Source organism: Anthonomus grandis, chromosome 3 (assembly GCF_022605725.1).
Source record: "Anthonomus grandis grandis chromosome 3, icAntGran1.3, whole genome shotgun sequence".
Taxonomy (NCBI): domain Eukaryota; kingdom Metazoa; phylum Arthropoda; class Insecta; order Coleoptera; family Curculionidae; genus Anthonomus; species Anthonomus grandis.
The window spans coordinates 3,263,374-3,281,869 of record NC_065548.1 but is presented as its reverse complement, the minus strand read 5'-3'; the positions used below and the strand labels follow the sequence as shown (position 1 = coordinate 3,281,869).

The window sequence follows — 18,496 nt, the reverse complement described above, 5'->3', positions numbered from 1 at the left end:
CCAATTTCAAACTTAAATCATGTGTTCCGTAACTTTAAGCGTTAGCCTAAAAAACACAATGAACAGTACTCCTATTTAAGGTTAAGGACGTTAAGGTTAGGATGTTTTGTGAGGTTATGTATTCTACCCGTTTTTTCATGTTTGATTTGATTCTGTTAGAAGGCCTTTGAAAAGAATAAAACCTTATCTCCGGTTTGTTTTTTCATATTTTAAGTAAATATTTTGCCTAAATCCTAGGCCTATAATTGTGGTAAGTCAAATTCTAGATATTGTAACAAATTGCATTCATTAGGGACGCCTCAACCAATTATTGCCAAAATCTTTCTTTATTCTATAATTCCACTTAAATACTCACTACAATTTAATACTCTAGTCTCTATGGCTTGTATTTCATCTACAGAATCATGGACCTAATGGAAGATGACCTCAGTAGATCAGTTCGTCTACTTGAGGATGCATTATCTACTCCCAGCCGGGGCCTATATAAAAAACCCATTAATAAAAAAGAGCCGGACTTTAATGTGAGTATCACGTTAGCGGCCCACGAGTTGCAGCAATTTCAGAGCAGCCAGTTTATGAATGATTTACTTATGGACGACACAATTGCCGGAGGGGTTATCCAGAATGAAAACCCTTGGAAAGCTGCTGTGGATAGCCTGTATTTTGAGTTTTTTGGAATTATACAAGGACAAACTAGTAAGGATATTAATGAGAAACCATGTTGCATATTTTTTTGTGTTTTTGCCTCCCAGGTCAAGATACATTAGAAACAATTTCTGAACTCGCTAGATGTTGCTCTGATGCCCTAAAAATTGTCAAGGGCTTAACATCCAAAGTGGCTGTTAATGCAGTTGATGAAGAAAAATGGCTCGAAAAAGAAAAGGACACATGGAGGCTCCTTTTTATTTTGTATCAAGATAGGTAAGTTTGTTAGATATCTGGATAAAAGGGCTATCAGTGTTGGTGAATTTTTCAGGCTTCTAAGTCAACATAATATGGAAGATGATCAGTTTCAGTACTTTGGGAAGTCAGAGAAGAAGTGTGTAGAAGAGTTGTTTAAAAGAGATAATCTTATAAGGGAGTGTCAGTTAGTTATTGATTGGTAAGTAAGATTTTTTAAAAATTTGTGTAGGTTTAAGTCAAGTTAAGGACTTTCAAGTATCTATAAGTGCTAGTTTTATGGTAATCTTAGAGTATTGTCTAGGTTCACTATATGTATTGAATGAGTTCTTGGGAACATTTGCTATTAAATAATTGAAAATATGGCATTCATAGCTTCTTGGAGCAGAAAATTCAAAGAATACTATTTATTCACTCTGTATGCTTTACATGTTTTTCAATATATTATTTTTCTTGTGAAAAGTCATTAAAATCTTAATTAATTAAATTTAGACTTTAGTGTCCTAATTAACTGTAGCCTTTAAACGAAATTATATTTGGAAATTGTAGATTTTTAACACCTACTTGGAATCTACTTGCTAAAGTTGATAATATAATATATATAATTTTTTTAAATTTTAATTAACTAAAGACTAAAAACAGATTTAAAATTTATGCATTTTTTGCTTGGGTATAAATGTCAGGATTTTACCCACATTGTTCATTTTAGACTTCTAATTTACCCAATATAGGGTCACTAGACCAGTAAATGAACAAATAAGAAAAGTTTTGAGTTAGAGGACCTGTCAAATCAGTTATACATTTACTTAAGTACTATAACATTTTTAAAGGCAAAAGTCTCGACAATTTTCTCTTATTATGAACAACAAGAGATACGTTACCCTTTATTTTTTTTAAAATTTTGCCGATTTTTATAACAAATGCGCAAAATCCCAGTAAATAAACAAACTCCTCCAATAAATGAAAATTATAAGACTAGTAAATGAACATAAGGTTTATTATTAATAAGGTTTTTTTAATTTTCAAATATTTAAATTATATATACTGCCTTTGGATGATATTGGCTCTGAAATTTTTTCTAAAACAAATTTTCTCTTATACCAAATTTGGTCCACATTTTTGGGCCATCTCCAAAAATTTGGTTTTATCTTTTCCATAACGCTGATCTCATATTCTTGGGCACCCTGATCTATATTTTTTATTAAACCTGGATACCTCTTCTTTTGGTAACTTATAACCATGAAGTCTCCAATATTAAAAGCTGCAAATGTGAATACATTATATGATTAAAATATATTTTCCATGTATCTATATGATATATGACCAGACACATTATTTATTTACTTACTTTTACTGCTTGTTTTGTCAGGCCTCTTCGTTTCCACGTCTATTTCTTTTTTAACAACTAAAAGCACATAAATATCAACATTATAATTTCTTTAATCCATTTTTTTATAATTACTAAACTCACCTTTATTTTCTCGAACTCCATCAATAAACTTTTCTGATTCCCCTTCTTTAACAGCCAATTTTAACTTCTTGTTCTGTTCTTGTCTGGCTAACTTTTTATTTTCATCATCAACATCCTGGATCTTGGTTGCTTCCACATCATTTTGTTTTTCTTTAACTAAAAGCATAATACATTAAATTTCATTTTATTCTAAATTCTTATTAGGTATAGTTAAAATTACCTTGATTTTCTCGAACTCCGTTTATCAACTTTTTTGAATTATTCTTAGTTTCAGCTGACGTTTTCTTTAAAGTCGTTTCCAGTTTTCTTTTCTTTATTATATTCTCTTTCTCTATTCTTTTTTTTTCTTGTTCAGAATGATGTTTCACCCACTTATCGGATGTTATTGCGTAGGGCATTTAAATACGTTGGCTTCTCTTTTTTGATACACCCTCTTGCTTTGGCCAGTGAAGATGATTTTCCCAAACTTTATCTAAACTTTTATTTCCTGGATTAATGACAATATTGGATAATATTTTAATCTTCGATTCGCTGCAAGGGAGAGTTTTGGCTGGAATAGCCATACACTCAGATTGGAATTCTCTGTCTTCTATAATAATAAATGCATTGTCGATAATCGTGTCAAGAATTTCTAAACAGTATGATTTTATTTGGGAATTCAAATGCACACCAGGTAATAAAATAGGTGTAATTACATCAATTTCTGGTAATGGTGATGTCTGATAAGTTGGAGGCTCATATAAAACTCCGTCAATTTCAAGGGGCAAGTCGTTTAAAAAGGAATCTGTAAATATATCGCTCTCAGACTCGCTAAATAACTGGTCAACATTATCGCTACTGTCATTAAAACTTGTTGAGTCACCTGCGTTTTTTTCGCAAAATTTTTTAAAAGAATCTACACTGTTGGACAAATTTGTGATATTATTGACCTTTAAATAATGGTCCAATACTTTCAAGGAACATTTATAGTCTTCTATTCATAATTCGGTACTGGGTCTTTTCTTAAAGATTTCATTACGCCGGGTCGAAATACACTTTGAATAATCAACTGAGTCAGGGCTTAATGGATAAAGGCCACAAATTCTGAATCCATTTATAATGGTTTCTGGTTTAGAAGCCTTATCAAAAGCTTCTTTAAAGAGGATGCTAAAGTTGTGCCGAGTAATTGGTGTACAACTCTTTGGTTTATGAAGTCGGCACACAGATTTCCATTCAACTTTTAGGGGTCTAAATATACTGACATCACAAGGTTGTAGTATGTGTGTCGAGTTCGGGTATAAACAATAAAGGATGATTCTGTGTTCCACACAGAATTCATACAGGTCCAAATTATAGTGGGACTTATGTCCATCTATGAAAAGAATTACTGGAAATATAACGCCATTTTCCAAAAGCCAGGGATAAAATATATTCAAAAAACATTGCACTGGTCATCCACCCAGAATCGGACCTTCTTAATAGCCCAACCTTTTGGCACCGAAAGAGCTAGCTCTTTAGGAATTCTTTTGTATGGGAAAACAATCATTGGTGGGACTGCCACACCATTAGCAGCATAGTTGCACAGCACTGTAATTGACTCTTTTTCGTTTCCGCCTGCAATCTCGTAAAGGTTTTTAAACTTTTTGGAGGGCCCTAGAACCAAACCTGACTTCATACACGTTCTTATACCGGTTTCATCCGCACTATCATCAGTAAAATTATTTGGTTGTTGAGAATCTTTAAGGACTTTTTGTACTGAGTCCTTAACCTCATTGGGATGCATCGGAAATCCCAATTTGGCTTTTGACAAAATCCAATTAACTAATCTAGTTTCCTCATGAGCGCTCAAAACTGTAGAGGGGCCCATTTTTCGAATATGTGGCACCTTTTTCGTTAATTTGTTATGTAAAGTGGACTTTGGTATGCGATATTTAGAAGAAGCTTTATTTAATGAAATAGTTGCAGCTTGAATTTCACTAATTGCTGCATCCAAAGCTTCCTCCGTGTATTTAAAACGTGAATATTTTGTAGCCATCTGAAAAATATTTGTCGTCCAATAAATGAACGTTTTCTATTAACGTTCATTTACTGGTTTAACTGCATTTGGGTATAAATGCTATTATTCAAGTTAGTTCAGTTCTATGTAAGATATGTTTAAGGTTGAAATTCGCATAAAAAATTATTTTAAGTAAAATCCAGTAAATGAACACACTGTTCATTTACTATATTTAAAAAAAAATTTAAACCAGTAATTGAACATGCAGGAATTATTCAATAATAGAAAAGTATTAGGTATAAACTTATTTTAAAGAAAACAATTATGTGTGTATTAACCTATAAAGTGCATTTCTTATACTTATTTTATAAAATATAATAGCTATGACGCCTAGAAAAAAACATATGCTTACCTTAATATTATAAAATAGAGACACAAAATGGTCACGCGGTGACACAGTCACACTTCAGTCGCTTGTTTTAAACTGTTTTGCCAATGCCTAATGGAGGCTAGTGAACGAACGCTATAAAGAAGATGTGTGCGCAACGTGTTAGAAAGAGATAATAGAGCTTTTCCATCGAATATTCTTATTTTTCAAGAAATTAAACTCACTCTTCATTGATTGGGTGCTGTTCATTCGCTGGTTAAGCGACCCTATAAATATTTATTACAATTTTTATTATTAAATTTTAATTAATCAGGTTTTAATTTTCTTAATTAACTATTGACATATGAAATTAAATGTAAATCTGTGGATTTTTAAGTTACTTGCATTTTAGGGTTTTAATATATATTAATATATATATCCATTTTTTATTCGAAACATAAATTTCCTTGATTAAGTGATCTTAGTATATTAATAAAGATCACATTAAAAAAAGTCTTAATTAATTAAATTAAATTTGATTGTTATAGTCAAATTAGGTGCAATTTGTTATTTTAATCCTGTGGTTTTAGAAATTTAATTAGAACAAATTAATTAAAATAATTTAGAATTTTAATTACTTTAATTAATTTTAATCTTAAATAATTTCTTTTCAGAACATTTATAATTTAATTTTGAGACCAAAATGTTCGTAATTAAATTAATATATCTACCTTTATCGATCTGAATAGTGTGTCTACATAGAATTTTTTTTATTAATTCATTTAACTGTGCAATGTTTATATTGTATGGCCCTTTAAATAGAGAAGTAGCTAAAATCTTACTAGAATACAAGTCCTTCTCTTGCACTTAAGAAGACACATTCTTAGTTTAACAGTCATTTATCAATTTAATTTAGGCTAGAGGCGGGTGCTTGTGAAAAAGATGACCAAACATTACATTTCTCTGATGCCACTGTAGGCTGGGAGAATACCTTGCACCAATTACAGACACCTGATAGCATTGCATTTCAAAGTTCCAGGTTATTGAAAATAAAGAAAATGTATCCATCATTTGCTCATCCTAATGTTTTAGACCAACGGTAGATAAATTAGACCCAGATGCTCCGCATTACCAAAAGAGATCCCTGCATGATTTGGATACAGAAGACGAAAAACGTTTAAGCAAGAAAATATTTACGGAAATCAGATGTGGGAAGCTAGAAGAAGCCCAAAAGGTACAAAGACATGTAATAAACATGATCAAATTGTGCAATAATTTATTTTAAGTTGGCAAGACAGAGTGGACATTCGTGGAAAGCGGCAATCTTGGAAGGTTGGCGCTTATTTCATAATCCAAACCTTAAAGAAGACGATTTTGATGGTGATAGAGGGTCCGAAGTAGACGATGGGTATGAAGAGATGGATTCTAATGAATTAAAAGACCTCGAAGGGAACAGTAACAGAGACATTTGGAAGATCATGGCACTGAGATACTCAAAACAGGTACTAACTTTGATTCTCCATCTATTCACCGTATGACACTATTAATTTAACCTTATTCAAGCTTTTATTTCAATAAAAATTTCAAAGTTTACATAAGCTTTAGACACAATAATTTCTCTCATTTTCAAAGAAGTACAGATTTCCCTTAGTTTTAAATATATAGCATAATCATTTACATAATAATAAGATATTTTCATTTAACACTACTTTGATATGGTCGGAATATAATACTTGTAATAGCATCAATTATTTCTCCTTAATTATCTCAAACATAATTAATTAAATAAACTTTAATATTGATTGGATAAAGAAAAAAGCAAGCAATAAAAGCCTTATTATTTAATATATGAGAGGGTTTTTTCTGTGGAGTTAAGAGGTATGTCACATATCTTTTCTTGATTCTCTAAAGCCGAGCTCAAACGACTCGCGTATTTGGCAATTATTTGTCACTTGCGAATACTTGCCAAGTCGTGTGAGTAGTTTACGTGGACAATTATTCGGCACTCGTGTTTTTCCCGCTGCCTATCGGTAAAAATACTACGAGTCAAAAGAAACGCGATTATTTGACGAGTCCGGACTAGTTAAGCACTCACACGCTTCGAGAAGTGGCTACGTTAGTTTTGGTATTAATTTATTATTTAGTATTTTTTCGGCTTTTGACGAATCCGGACTTGTTAAGCCGTATAATTTTGTACGCTTCGACAAGTGGTTACGTTAGTTTTGGTATTATTTACTATTTAGTCTTTTTGCGGATACCAATAGATACGAATTCAGTAATGGAAGCCAAACGAAGTAATAATGGAATTTCTTGATCTTTATGAGCAAGAACCAGTTATATGGTCTTCCAAACACCCACAACATAAAAATCGCAACGAAGTACAGGACGCATGGAAAAGAATTGAGGAAAAAATTAGTATTGAGTGTTCAGTAAAAGATTTAAAACAAAAGAAAGATTCATTAATGGCCACGTTTCGGCCCTTATTCAGTAAAGTAAGAGCTACTTCAGGAACGGGTAGTGGAGCTTCTCAAGTTTTTAAGCCAGTATGGTTTGGCTATGAAAAAATGGAAAGTTTTTTACATGGAACTTATAAGCCTAGGACTACAGAAAACACAGAGGTAAGTAGATTTTTTTATTTATATTTATGAGTAATTGACTTGCCATGGTATTTTTCCAACACTTATAAAATAATCAGAAAATGAATTTCCTATGTCTTGCGCTTGGCGGCCAGCTTTTCTTGGTATTTTTTAAAGTGACAAAAAAAATGAATCCAGCCTTTGGTCTTGCCTCTATGATCCTGGAACAGTATGTCCATCCTTTTCCGTATCAAAAGTTCCTGGTGGAGTATATACGTGTGTGGAGGATCTGCTTCTTCTTAAAAAAATATGTAACAAAACACAAGTCAAAACTACTTTTGAAGCTTTTTCGGGTTCGAGTTGCATTGGTTTTCCAAAAACTCTAAATATCGCTGCCATTATCCCAAAAACGTTTTCAACTATTCGCCTAGCTCGCGACAAACGATAATTGAAAATTCTTTCTTTGGTGCCTTTTTCATAAATTCCTGCAAATGGTTTCATTAAATGAGGTCCTAATGCAAACGCATCATCTGCAACAAATATGGAATGGGTATATGTGTCATAGGCAGTGGCTCATCTTCGAGAACCATTAGGTTTTCTGCGTGTAATTTCTTAAATAAAATCGTATTTCTGAAAACACCGCTGTCACTAATTCGTCCTTGGCACCCAATGTCAGCAAATGTAAAGCAGTAATTAGCATCTACTAAGGCCATTAAAACTATACTAAAATTGTGTTTATAATTATAAAATTCAGATGCACTATTCATAGGAGACTGGATAACTATATGTTTCCCATCCAAGGCGCCCAAGCAGTGGGGAAAGTTCAATTTTTTATTAAACTCGAAAGCTATTGCTTTCCATTCTTGCGATGTTTTAGGCATCTAAAAAAAATTACATTAATAGTAAAACTTAAAAAAAAAACATATCAATTTTAAATATATATATTTTTTTTCAGGAAATAGAGGCGATTGTTATTACTACTGAAGATGGAGAAAACTCAACGAATGATTATGAGGAAGCTGAATCTTCTAATAAACAAAGTCAAGTTCATTCAGAAACTCAAGAAAGAGTTTGCAGAAGGAAACCTTCAAGGAACCATTTAAAGGCAAAAATTCAAAGAAGAGGCCCTTGGATATAGTAGAGCAACGTATGGATGAGGCATACAAAATTATGAAAAATGTCAGTAATGCTAAGAAGTCAAAACCAAATCAGTGTCTGCTGACAACTAGTAGCTGAGAAGTTGGAAGGCTTCGATGAATGTACACGCGTCACTATCATGCATGATATTGACAATATTTTATTTCGGGCCAAGATTAACCAACCAGTTACGTCAACAGCCACATTACATGATATCCCCTCCACAATAATCCCCTCTAAGTTATACTTCACAATCACCTTCACCAACCACCTATTCTCAGCCACTTCAGGATCAAATGCTTATGTCAGTGACCAGACCGAATTCTGGTTTAAAGTCAACTTCATTCTCACAACCAACTCACCGGCAATGTCTTATGATCCTCAGCCATCTCCACTAGGAGGAATACATACAGAAACCAAACAGTGTATCACTCAATCAACAGGGTTGTTACCAGCTCCGACACAATTTTATCAGACTCAGTATGATAACGATAACCTTAATAATCTTACTTATTTGATTTAAATTGAAGATTTTCTCTGTCGTTTGACATTAAAAATTTAAATATTCATATTTTATTTTATTTATTTATTTACGGGCATTACCCATTTTTACAGAAATAGCATAATTTACAATAACAATAATTTATAACCTCAAACAATTTATACTTAGTATTATTTTATATAATTATCATTTGATATTCACAACTCATCACTATCACAGTCATAGAATAAAACAGGATTAATAAATAATGGCAACAGGAGAACTTAAATATAGTTTAAAAAAAAAAAATAGTTTATAATTATTACGAAAAAAAATTACTTACCTTTATCTCATCCTGTAGAACAGTTATCAAAACATTACATACGTCAAATACGCGCGTTGAAACTGTTTGTGCTGAGAACTTGAAGAGTTAGGAAAGGCTATTAAAACTTTCTCCAGAAGCTAGAAACCTAAGAGCAACAGCAAATCTTTCTTGGGGATTGCTTTCCTCATATTCGTATCTTTTTTTACTATCAGTGGACCAATTTTATTAAAAAAAAAGTTGAAGTCATCTGCGGACATCCTACAAAAATTTTCAAACTGTCCAGAAGGTTCGCGGATTAAATCTTGCAACATGTCAGAAGCGTTGTATCTAAAAAAACACACAGTAGAGTTTCACTATTTTAAAGTATAAAGAAGTAAGTTATTTTTGTACCTGTTTCTACTCTTATTTAAAGACACCATCCAGCATCGCCTCTTATTTTTTTGTTTTATTTTTTGTTGTAATTTTAAATAAGCACCACATACGCAGCACAAGTAACAACTTTGTCAGTATCACTTTCCATGATGACTGCAGACGAATTAAACCCGCTCGTTTTGTACTTTTAACTGAAAATTGACGAGTAACCTTGGCTCTGATATTTCTTCAATTACCAAGTCGTGTGAATTATAATTACCTGCTTACTCGTATACTTGCCAAATATTCAATTATTTGTATGAGTCGTTTGAGCCCGGCTTTATACCTTTATTGTCTAAATTCATTGCTTCATTTTTAAGGAATGGATAAGTTCTTATGACCGGGCATCGGTGGGAACGTTTTGTGGCAACTTAAACGCCATTTTACCCGTTTGCAATAATTGGCAGGACAGTTTGTGGGCCTACATGAAGTCTGTTATCGATATCAGAGTCGAGTCGGAAATTAGAGACTGTTGTAGCAAAGATAATCAGTATTTACCACTTCCAGAGGAGTATTGGTTGCAGAGGTAACCTGATATTCTTAGTTTTATATAATTTTTTAATGTGGTTCTTTTTAGGATGTCACTGAATGATGTTTTTACCAACCTAGAGTCCTCAAAAAATAAGTTTGTACGTGACGAATCGAAAGAACCAGAACGTATTATCCAGAAGTATATTATCCTGGACGATGTGCCCGCTTTATTGAAGGAACTGGAAGAGTGGTCCGAAAGTCCGACAGTATCCACGCAATTTTTAAGGTTTTCCTCGCATTTAGTTTTGTTTTTGGATCAGATCGGGCAGGTGAATAAAAGGGACGCAGTTGAACGGGTTTTAGAAATGTAAGTCTTCGTTTTACGTTTATATAAGTAATATTAGGTTAGGAAGGTATAGTAGGTTTATATTTACCGATTGGGGATAGCATAATGTTCATCAATATTGAATATTTAGGGCTTATATTGAAAGGGACAAAATAAGAAAACTGTTTCATAGTAAGACAGTCAAATTTAATATTTCTTCCAAGATGACCTATTATGACAAGGTTAGTTTGGATATTAAGGACGCAGCAAGAATGTTTGTCGAATGCTATTTATTTGCTTACTTAGGTAAAGAGCTCAATAGTGTATCTTTATTGCTACAAGAGATATATGATATTATTGTTTCCTCTAAGAATAGGATGTGGTCTGGACCAGATGGATTATTTTTAATGCATTTCAATAATTCATGTTGTGTTCATTCAAAAAAGCTACTTAAGTGGTTAAGTGGAGAATCCAGGTTGATTGATTTATACAGATTTCTGTAAAAGTGTTGATCGGATCAATCATGGGGACCTTTTAGGAAAAATCAAATCAAATCATTTATTTCCATCGACATCGTAACAATGTATAGGAATTGTCAATAAAAAACTACAATGCTCATAAAAATAGTATAAAATTACAAAGATATGAAAGGAAACAAATTTAACTTAATTTATTCAATAAATCTACAGTTAAAGAACTCTGTCAACGAATAAAAAGGACAGTCAGCTTACATGGTCCTAAGAGCCCTCTTAAAAGTTGGAAAAGTCTTTTTCAAGTCATGGGAGATGATTAAAAATTTTGAGAGATGTAATTTCCGGACCATCCTGTACCTGCGACAACCGGGTAAAAGGGATGTATAATTTAACTGCATTTCGAGTTTCATAAAAAATAAGATTTCCAGATCTCATGTAGTTTGAAAGATTTTTATGTACTTAACATGCGCACTCAGTGGATTTCTGAACTAATTCTATGTAGAATTCCATTGGGCTACGTAGGTTCCCATTGGGTCAATTGTTTAGTAAGAATTTAAAAAAATTTAAGCATAAGAAAGTGCCTGGAAAAGAAAATAACATTTTTAAGTTTTTCCAGGAGGTTGAACACAAAATATTGCGTAACATAAAACTGACTTTAAATACCTGGATAAACCCTATCACCAAGTAGCGTAAAAAATAAAAAATATTTAATTATTCCAGGCATTTGGGTTAACTTTTAAATTTTTTCTTTTTCAAAATATTAAACATAGTTGCGAAGATATTTATGGAGAAAATTAATTAATTTTTAAGTTATGATAAATACTAATCAACACCGAGTTTGGCAATGAGTAAGTCATGGCTTAAAAAAATCAAAAGCCTTTAAGTAATCAAAGGTTACCGTAATACTAGAAAGTTTAAGTTTCTTATTAAGTTCTCAGTTATCTTTAAAAGAGCTTTAGTTAGTTGTGCTGTTTTTTTTTTAATTGAACGTTTTGGGTTTTGCTTGGACTTTATCAGGAAAATTAGTAGTGCTGTTCCTAGTAAGGATTATGTCTGTAAAACTCTGTAAACATTGCCAAAAGAAGACATTGTAGACTCTGTGCAGTTTACAATGACACAGAGTCTATGTGTCATTGCTAATTGTAGCAATGCCGCTTGAGGAAATAGTAATTTGTTGTTAATCAGTACCCACAGGTGGAGTAGCCGTGAAAATGCAGGATATAGATGAAAGGAAATCATTTGTGACAAGTTAAGAAGGAAATGTGCGAACTTTCATTCAGCATTTTGATGAGGTGAAGAATCTGATTGATAATAAGTGACAATAGGCTGAAACAAAATTCAACAGTTATAGAATAAATGTAATCTACAGTTAGGGAAGGAAAAGGGAAGAAACGAATTAAAAAGTGCCATTTTTCTGAATTTAAGAAAAGCATTTGAAACCTTCAATAGAGAATTTAGAAAGAGATTAATAACAAAATTATAGGTTTAGAGGGGGTTGTTTTGAAGTGGTTTAATATGTATTTAAAAGATAGAAAACAGGTAATAAAATCTAATGATATTTTAGCAGAACCGTTAATAAATAAACATTGGATAAAATAAATAGGACTCCGTTAATAAATATATAAGACCATGTAATATATATTAATGATTTAATAGATTATGTTAAAAAATGCACGACTTATCTTTTTGCAGATGATGCTTTATTTTATTTTACTACATTAAACACACATGAGCTTCAACTTAAATTAAATAATATTTTAAAATCGGTCTATGAGGGGTGTAATTTAAATTATTTAAAGGTTAACATCTTTAAAATAAATATATGATAATAGCAAAGGAATGTTTTTACAGACACTTACCGGCACAGTTAAATATAAAAATAGGGAAACATTCGATAGATTGTGTAACAAAAATGAAATACTTAGGCATACGGACAGATCGGGACTTAAATTTTAAAGGTTATGCACTTGAGATTATTAAGAAGATTTCATAAAGGATTTATTATTTATCTAGATGTTTACCTTTCTTAAGCTTATGAAAAAAAAAACTATTTACAATCTACTTATCCTGCCTCACTTTAATTATTGTTCTAGTGTATTATTTTTTATTAAAACAAAATGAGTTGTCTCGACTTCATGTGCATAATACTAGGTAAGCCAAGATTGACCCAATAAAAAACATGTTACAGACTTTAGAATGGTTACCAGTCAGAGACCGATCTTCTACTCAATACACTGACATTTGTCTATAAGATTAAAATTGGTCATGGTCCACAGTATCTGTTAAGTAAAGTCACATTCTCTGCCGAAATACATGATCATAACACGCGATCGAGTACAATACCTAAAGTTTCTCAAGAACGTGCTCAAAATTCACTATGTTTTAATGGTCTAAACAGATAGAATATGTTGCCAATAGCAATCAAAACAATCGAAAGTTGGTATAAACTTTTTTGAAAAGGCTTGTAAAAATTATTTAATCGTAAATTTAATAATAAAATGTCTTTTATTAAAAATGTAGTTAACAATAATAACATTCTATAATTAAGTACCCGAGAAGCAGTCTAGCTAAGACAGCTACTCTACTGAACGCTACTCAACGCACATAAACTTAAGTTAAAATATAAAGATTAACTCTATTAAATTCATTAAATACCCAAATAAAGAACAATATATATATATATATATATAATTTAAATAAATATTAAATAGCTAAATATAAAAAATTGCCAAAAATAAAATAAATAATTAAAGGCGTAAATTACGGGTTTAAGGTTAAATGTAAAAGATATTTCTTAAACTTTGATTTAAATGACTTCTGATCTAAAGTTGTCAATTCAGTTGGTAGGTTATTGTAGTGTTTAATGGCATTGTACGTAAAAGAACGTTGAAACATTGCAGTCGAATGACGAGGAAGTGTCATCCTCTCCGGAAATCGGATCACTCTTGTGTGAATGTTTAAACGAGGAACAAATTTATTCTGTAAAGTGGAGGGAAGGGAGGGGTTTAATAAAACTTTGAATAAAAAATTACCTAAGTGCAACTCTCTGCGCCTGTTCATCCTCAACCAGTTAAGCTCTTTAAATGTGTGTGTGAAATGTGATCGTATTTTCGTAATCCAAATATTAGCCGTGAGCAAGCATTTTGAACTTTCTGAATACGATTTTTATCTGCAATATCTAAGCAAGCACCATAAATAAATCACAGTAGTTGAAGTTGGACAGGACCAGAGACTCACAAAGCATTTTCCTCAAATGAAAACTAAGAACTTGACGACTATTATATAAAAATTTCAACGATAAAAATGACTTCTGAATTAACAATTTAACATATTCACGAAACCTCAACTCAGTATCCAGGACAATGCTTAAATTTTTTGCACGATCCACCTTGGGAAGAGAAACGTCATTTAATAAGATATTTAAATTATTTTTAAGAAAATCTTTATTAGGTCCAAAAATCATAACATTTGATTTAAGAGGGTCAAGTTTTAGATTATGGCAAGATTAGATTATTAAAGCTGGTGAGGACATGGTTTATTAAAGAAGATGCATGCAAATAATCCTGATGATTGAAGTGAAGATAAACCTGGGTATCATCGGCAAAAGCTCTCAGTTTATCTGAGGTGTAGATTATGAATAATAATGGTCCCAGGATTGACCCTTGAGGTACGCCTGATAAAATTCTAGCTTCTTCGGAAAAAGAATTATTTGAAAATATTTTTTGAAATCTGTTATGAAAATATGATTTAATCAACATTACCGAACCATCCAGACGTCCATAAAATTTCAGTTTCGCCATTAAAAGTTCGTGGTTGATCGTGTCAAACGCTTTCGAAAAGTCGAACAGAACCAAAGCAGTAGACAACTATTTATCTATTGATGTTATTATGTCATCAGTAACTCCAATTAGGGCAACATCAGTACTCAAATCCTTTCTAAAGCCACACTGAGTCTCCGGGATAATTTTATTCACACCGCAGTACTCAATCAACTGATTATACAGAACCCTTTCGAAAACCTTTGACAAAGCCGGCAATATACTAATTATTGTCAGATCACCATAGTTAGTTGGATTTTTTACGTTCGGAAGGGGCTTACCTATTGATAATTTCCACTGATCAGGAAAATAATTTTGTTCTATACAACAATTGACTATGTGTGTAATGTAAACATCCAAGAAGAGACTGCAATATTTAAGTAATTTGGCACTAATTCCACCTACCCCCGAAGCATTTGTTTTTATACCATTTAGTATTTTATTAATTTGAGCAACACTAGCTAAATTAAAATTAAACTGAATATTGTCGTTGAAAATATTTTGATTGTAAAAGTTAATTTTAGAAGAACAGTTTGACGTATTCTGCAAAAATTCACTGACAAATGAGTTTATGTCTCTTTGGGATTAAGTAAATAATCCGGAATATTCAAATCATTATTTGAACAAACATTAAATGATTTAAGAGTCCTCCAGGTTTTTTAAATATTTTTTTCAGCGCATATATTAGATAAATATAGTTTTTTTTCCCTTCGTACCATAGACGTGTACATTTTGGGACCTCTTGAATTCTCGAAGCGCTGCGTCTCTTTGTCGCATAAAAACTTTAATATTTGGTGAAAGCTAGGGCGCCCATGGTTTAGTAATCCTTGCTGGGCGGTTAAGCTTTTATATCATACTGAAAAAATTAGTGTCTTTTTTTAAATTCTGTAGTATTTCAACCCAATTTGTTTAGGAGGCAACCTTGAAAATAATATTCCAAAAAACAAGATTGCCAGAAAGTTGATTTTTTTCTAAAACTTCCAACCCATCTGTATACATTGCCATAAAATTGAGTTACTTACTATTCAGCCATCATTTTAAACATAAATGCCTCAAATACACTCCACGTAGGTTGGCTGATATAATAATGGTATATTATAGTTTTAGGTTTAGCTATGTTTACATAATATTTTACATGCAACATTTTCATTGCAATCTTTATTTGTAATTTTTTGAAGTGAATACTTGGTTAAGCCAAACACCTAGGCTGCATCAAATATAAAATAAAGACCATTTATTATTATTATTATTACTATATATTTTTACGGAGAGAGATTTCAAATAACAAAAATGTTAGACTCTTGATAAACGAATACATTTTGTACAATTCCTCAATTGAAATGATTAGGTAATTAGCACATAAAGACTTCTATTTTATACAATGTTTTAATCTTTCTATAATTTCAAGGTATATAAAACGACTAATGGAGATGAACGAGACTCAACTGGTAGCATTTTACGTAAGCAAACTCTGTACCAGTAATCAAGTCTACTTATACGCAAAACACTTGGAAACAATTACCGATCAAAACGAGCGAAAGACCGCGCTACAATACGCCGAAGATTGCGGCCTCGACGTCCTGGCCATTACAAAACAAATCGTCGAAAATATCCGAAATAAACCCGAAGAGTTGGATCTTACAGGGAATTTACAGGTAAGGCTATATTAAATTGTACCGGGCGCCCACTTAACCCTTGAGGAAACGCGTCTTAAAAAATCTACCACTAAGGAACGCGTTGGGTCTAATATACCCACAAAGGAAAAAAACTACAGTGTAGTAAGTACATCCAAAAATTAATTTTTTAGTATTGAAAATACTACTGGGATCGCTTTTATGCAAAATTATCATTTGGTGTCGGTCGCGACACCGCTTTTTGCGACACCGTAATCCGAAACCGCCTGCCGGGAGCCGAGACTCTGTTATCGCTTCATATTTATTATTTTAATAAATAATAAGAATAAGCGGATTAGTTCGTGAGTTCGTGCAGATTATAAAAGTTATCATAAGGCGTAAGGCAAGATATCGTTGGTTCTTGTCAAGCATGGAGGAAAAGAAGATGAAGGAAAAAGAATTGACATTTGTAGACCTTCCGCAAAATAAGCTAGATAAAAAAAGAAAATTAGTCATTTCAGAAAATAAAAATGTGATTAAAAAAAAACCAAACCTTAATGATTGTGAAAGATGCTCGGAAGAAATACCAAAATTACAAGAAAATAAGAATAATTCTGAAGAAACTTCTTCTAATATAACATCAAACTACGTGGAAAATATAACGGCGACAAAAAAAAGGTAAAAAATGCCGAACAATCCAAAAGTTGCTTATCGAATGCAAAAAAATTTCATGAATATAGGCAACGTAAGCTACAGGAAAATGCCGCTAATTTGTTACAAAAGAAGAATGAAAAATTAAAAATTGCAGAAATAAAACGGCGGATCTCAAATGCAAATAAATGTCGTAAATATAGACAGCGCGGTAAAATCAATCCAGCTAATTTATTGATAAATAATAATGATACTGTAATTAATGATCCAGTTGTTGAAAAATCTGAATCCAAGAATGCCTTAAAATGTCGACGTTATAGGAAGAAGACTTAACTGCACACGACTGACAATGGTGCTGCCCTCCAGACGACTGACAATGGTGGTACTCTCCAGAAAAATAGTCTGTCGGATAGCGTAAGTTTAGTTAAGTTAACAGCAATCAATGTAAAAGCGTTTCAAAAAAGAACATTATATCTTGATTATTATTATTATTATTATCTTGATCTTATCTTTTTTAGTAATAAACTAAATGAGTATTGTCGTATATGTAATAGAATATGGCGGACTAAGGATATTCGCGTAATTCAGGCAAAAGCTCTTCCTTTTCTTTATGAAGCTGGATATTCAAAAATTTTTGAACAAATAGAAAGTGAATGTAATTTTTATAAATGCTGTCGAAATTGTTATACAAGCCTATGTCAAAAAAACAAAATTCCACAATTGGCTACTGTAAACGGATTTATTTATCCGCCCGTACCGCCGGATCTTCCGTCATTAAATCCTATTGGTGAACGGTTGATTTCACCTCGTTTACATTTTATGCAAATACGTAGGATGCAATATTTTTCTGGTAGTCAGAAATTAATTGGTCAGATAATAAATGTTCCTGTCAATGTGAATAATATGGTAACATCACTGCCGCGGAATGTTAATGATGATTATGCAGTTACAGTAATAATAAAACGTCACATTCTTCAAAAGGGAGCCTATCTGTTGGGATGTGTTTAAAAAAGCGTTCTACGGAGATGGCTATTATATTTAACAAATACGCCATTATATAAAAAATATAATATAACGATTGATAAGAACTTCTTAGGTTTACAGGAATCCTTTTGTTTTGCAGACGAAAATGAGTTACTTTTTACACAACATCAGTCTGAAATTAAAGCGTGTGAAAATCAAGTAGATATGATATCTACAGGACAAGAGAGATTATTAACTCCTGAACAACTACTTAATACACAACAACAAACATTATTTTGGGGGGAGGATATGGTCTTACATCTAGCACCGGGTCAGAATAATAAACCTTTCGCATTATCTTTTGATGCACATGCGGAAGAATTATCATTCCCAGCAATTTATTATGGACATGAAAGACGATTTCAAATTAGGGTTACTCCATTTATGATGGCGACTAGCGAACTTCGTCGAAGAGATAGACGAGGTGTTACTCCCAATCATATTTTGTATATGGCAGCGAAGATAATGCGCCTAAAAAT

The 18,496-nt window shown here is 32.1% G+C and overlaps 2 protein-coding genes and 1 long non-coding RNA gene across 3 annotated transcripts in view; 1 reads left to right on the top strand and 2 right to left on the bottom strand.

The window, feature by feature from the left end:
* Window positions 1–84: 84 nt before the first annotated feature.
* The window catches only part of LOC126733683 (nuclear pore complex protein Nup107), a 29,329-nt gene continuing 10,917 nt past the window's right edge, over window positions 85–18,496 (top strand). Inside the window, exons 1-10 of the mRNA XM_050437055.1 lie at window positions 85–250; window positions 401–696; window positions 753–921; window positions 977–1,102; window positions 5,630–5,752; window positions 5,806–5,947; window positions 6,000–6,215; window positions 9,964–10,169; window positions 10,221–10,481; window positions 16,139–16,385. Of these exons, the coding sequence (XP_050293012.1) occupies window positions 405–696; window positions 753–921; window positions 977–1,102; window positions 5,630–5,752; window positions 5,806–5,947; window positions 6,000–6,215; window positions 9,964–10,169; window positions 10,221–10,481; window positions 16,139–16,385 (1,782 nt within the window). The 5' untranslated portion in view covers window positions 85–250; window positions 401–404. The remainder of the gene's footprint in view (window positions 251–400; window positions 697–752; window positions 922–976; window positions 1,103–5,629; window positions 5,753–5,805; window positions 5,948–5,999; window positions 6,216–9,963; window positions 10,170–10,220; window positions 10,482–16,138; window positions 16,386–18,496) is intronic.
* LOC126733688 (uncharacterized) lies at window positions 1,877–4,825 on the bottom strand. Its single transcript, XM_050437061.1, has 4 exons — window positions 2,592–4,825; window positions 2,372–2,527; window positions 2,249–2,305; window positions 1,877–2,161 (listed from the first exon to the last, which is right to left on the bottom strand). Exons 1-4 carry the CDS (start codon window positions 2,767–2,769, stop codon window positions 1,923–1,925), a joined length of 630 nt encoding a protein of 209 aa, XP_050293018.1. The 5' UTR covers window positions 2,770–4,825; the 3' UTR covers window positions 1,877–1,922.
* Window positions 7,394–9,825, bottom strand: LOC126733689 (uncharacterized). The gene is made up of 3 exons (XR_007659814.1): window positions 9,623–9,825; window positions 9,251–9,559; window positions 7,394–8,170 (listed from the first exon to the last, which is right to left on the bottom strand). It is a non-coding gene; the product is annotated as an uncharacterized LOC126733689 (long non-coding RNA).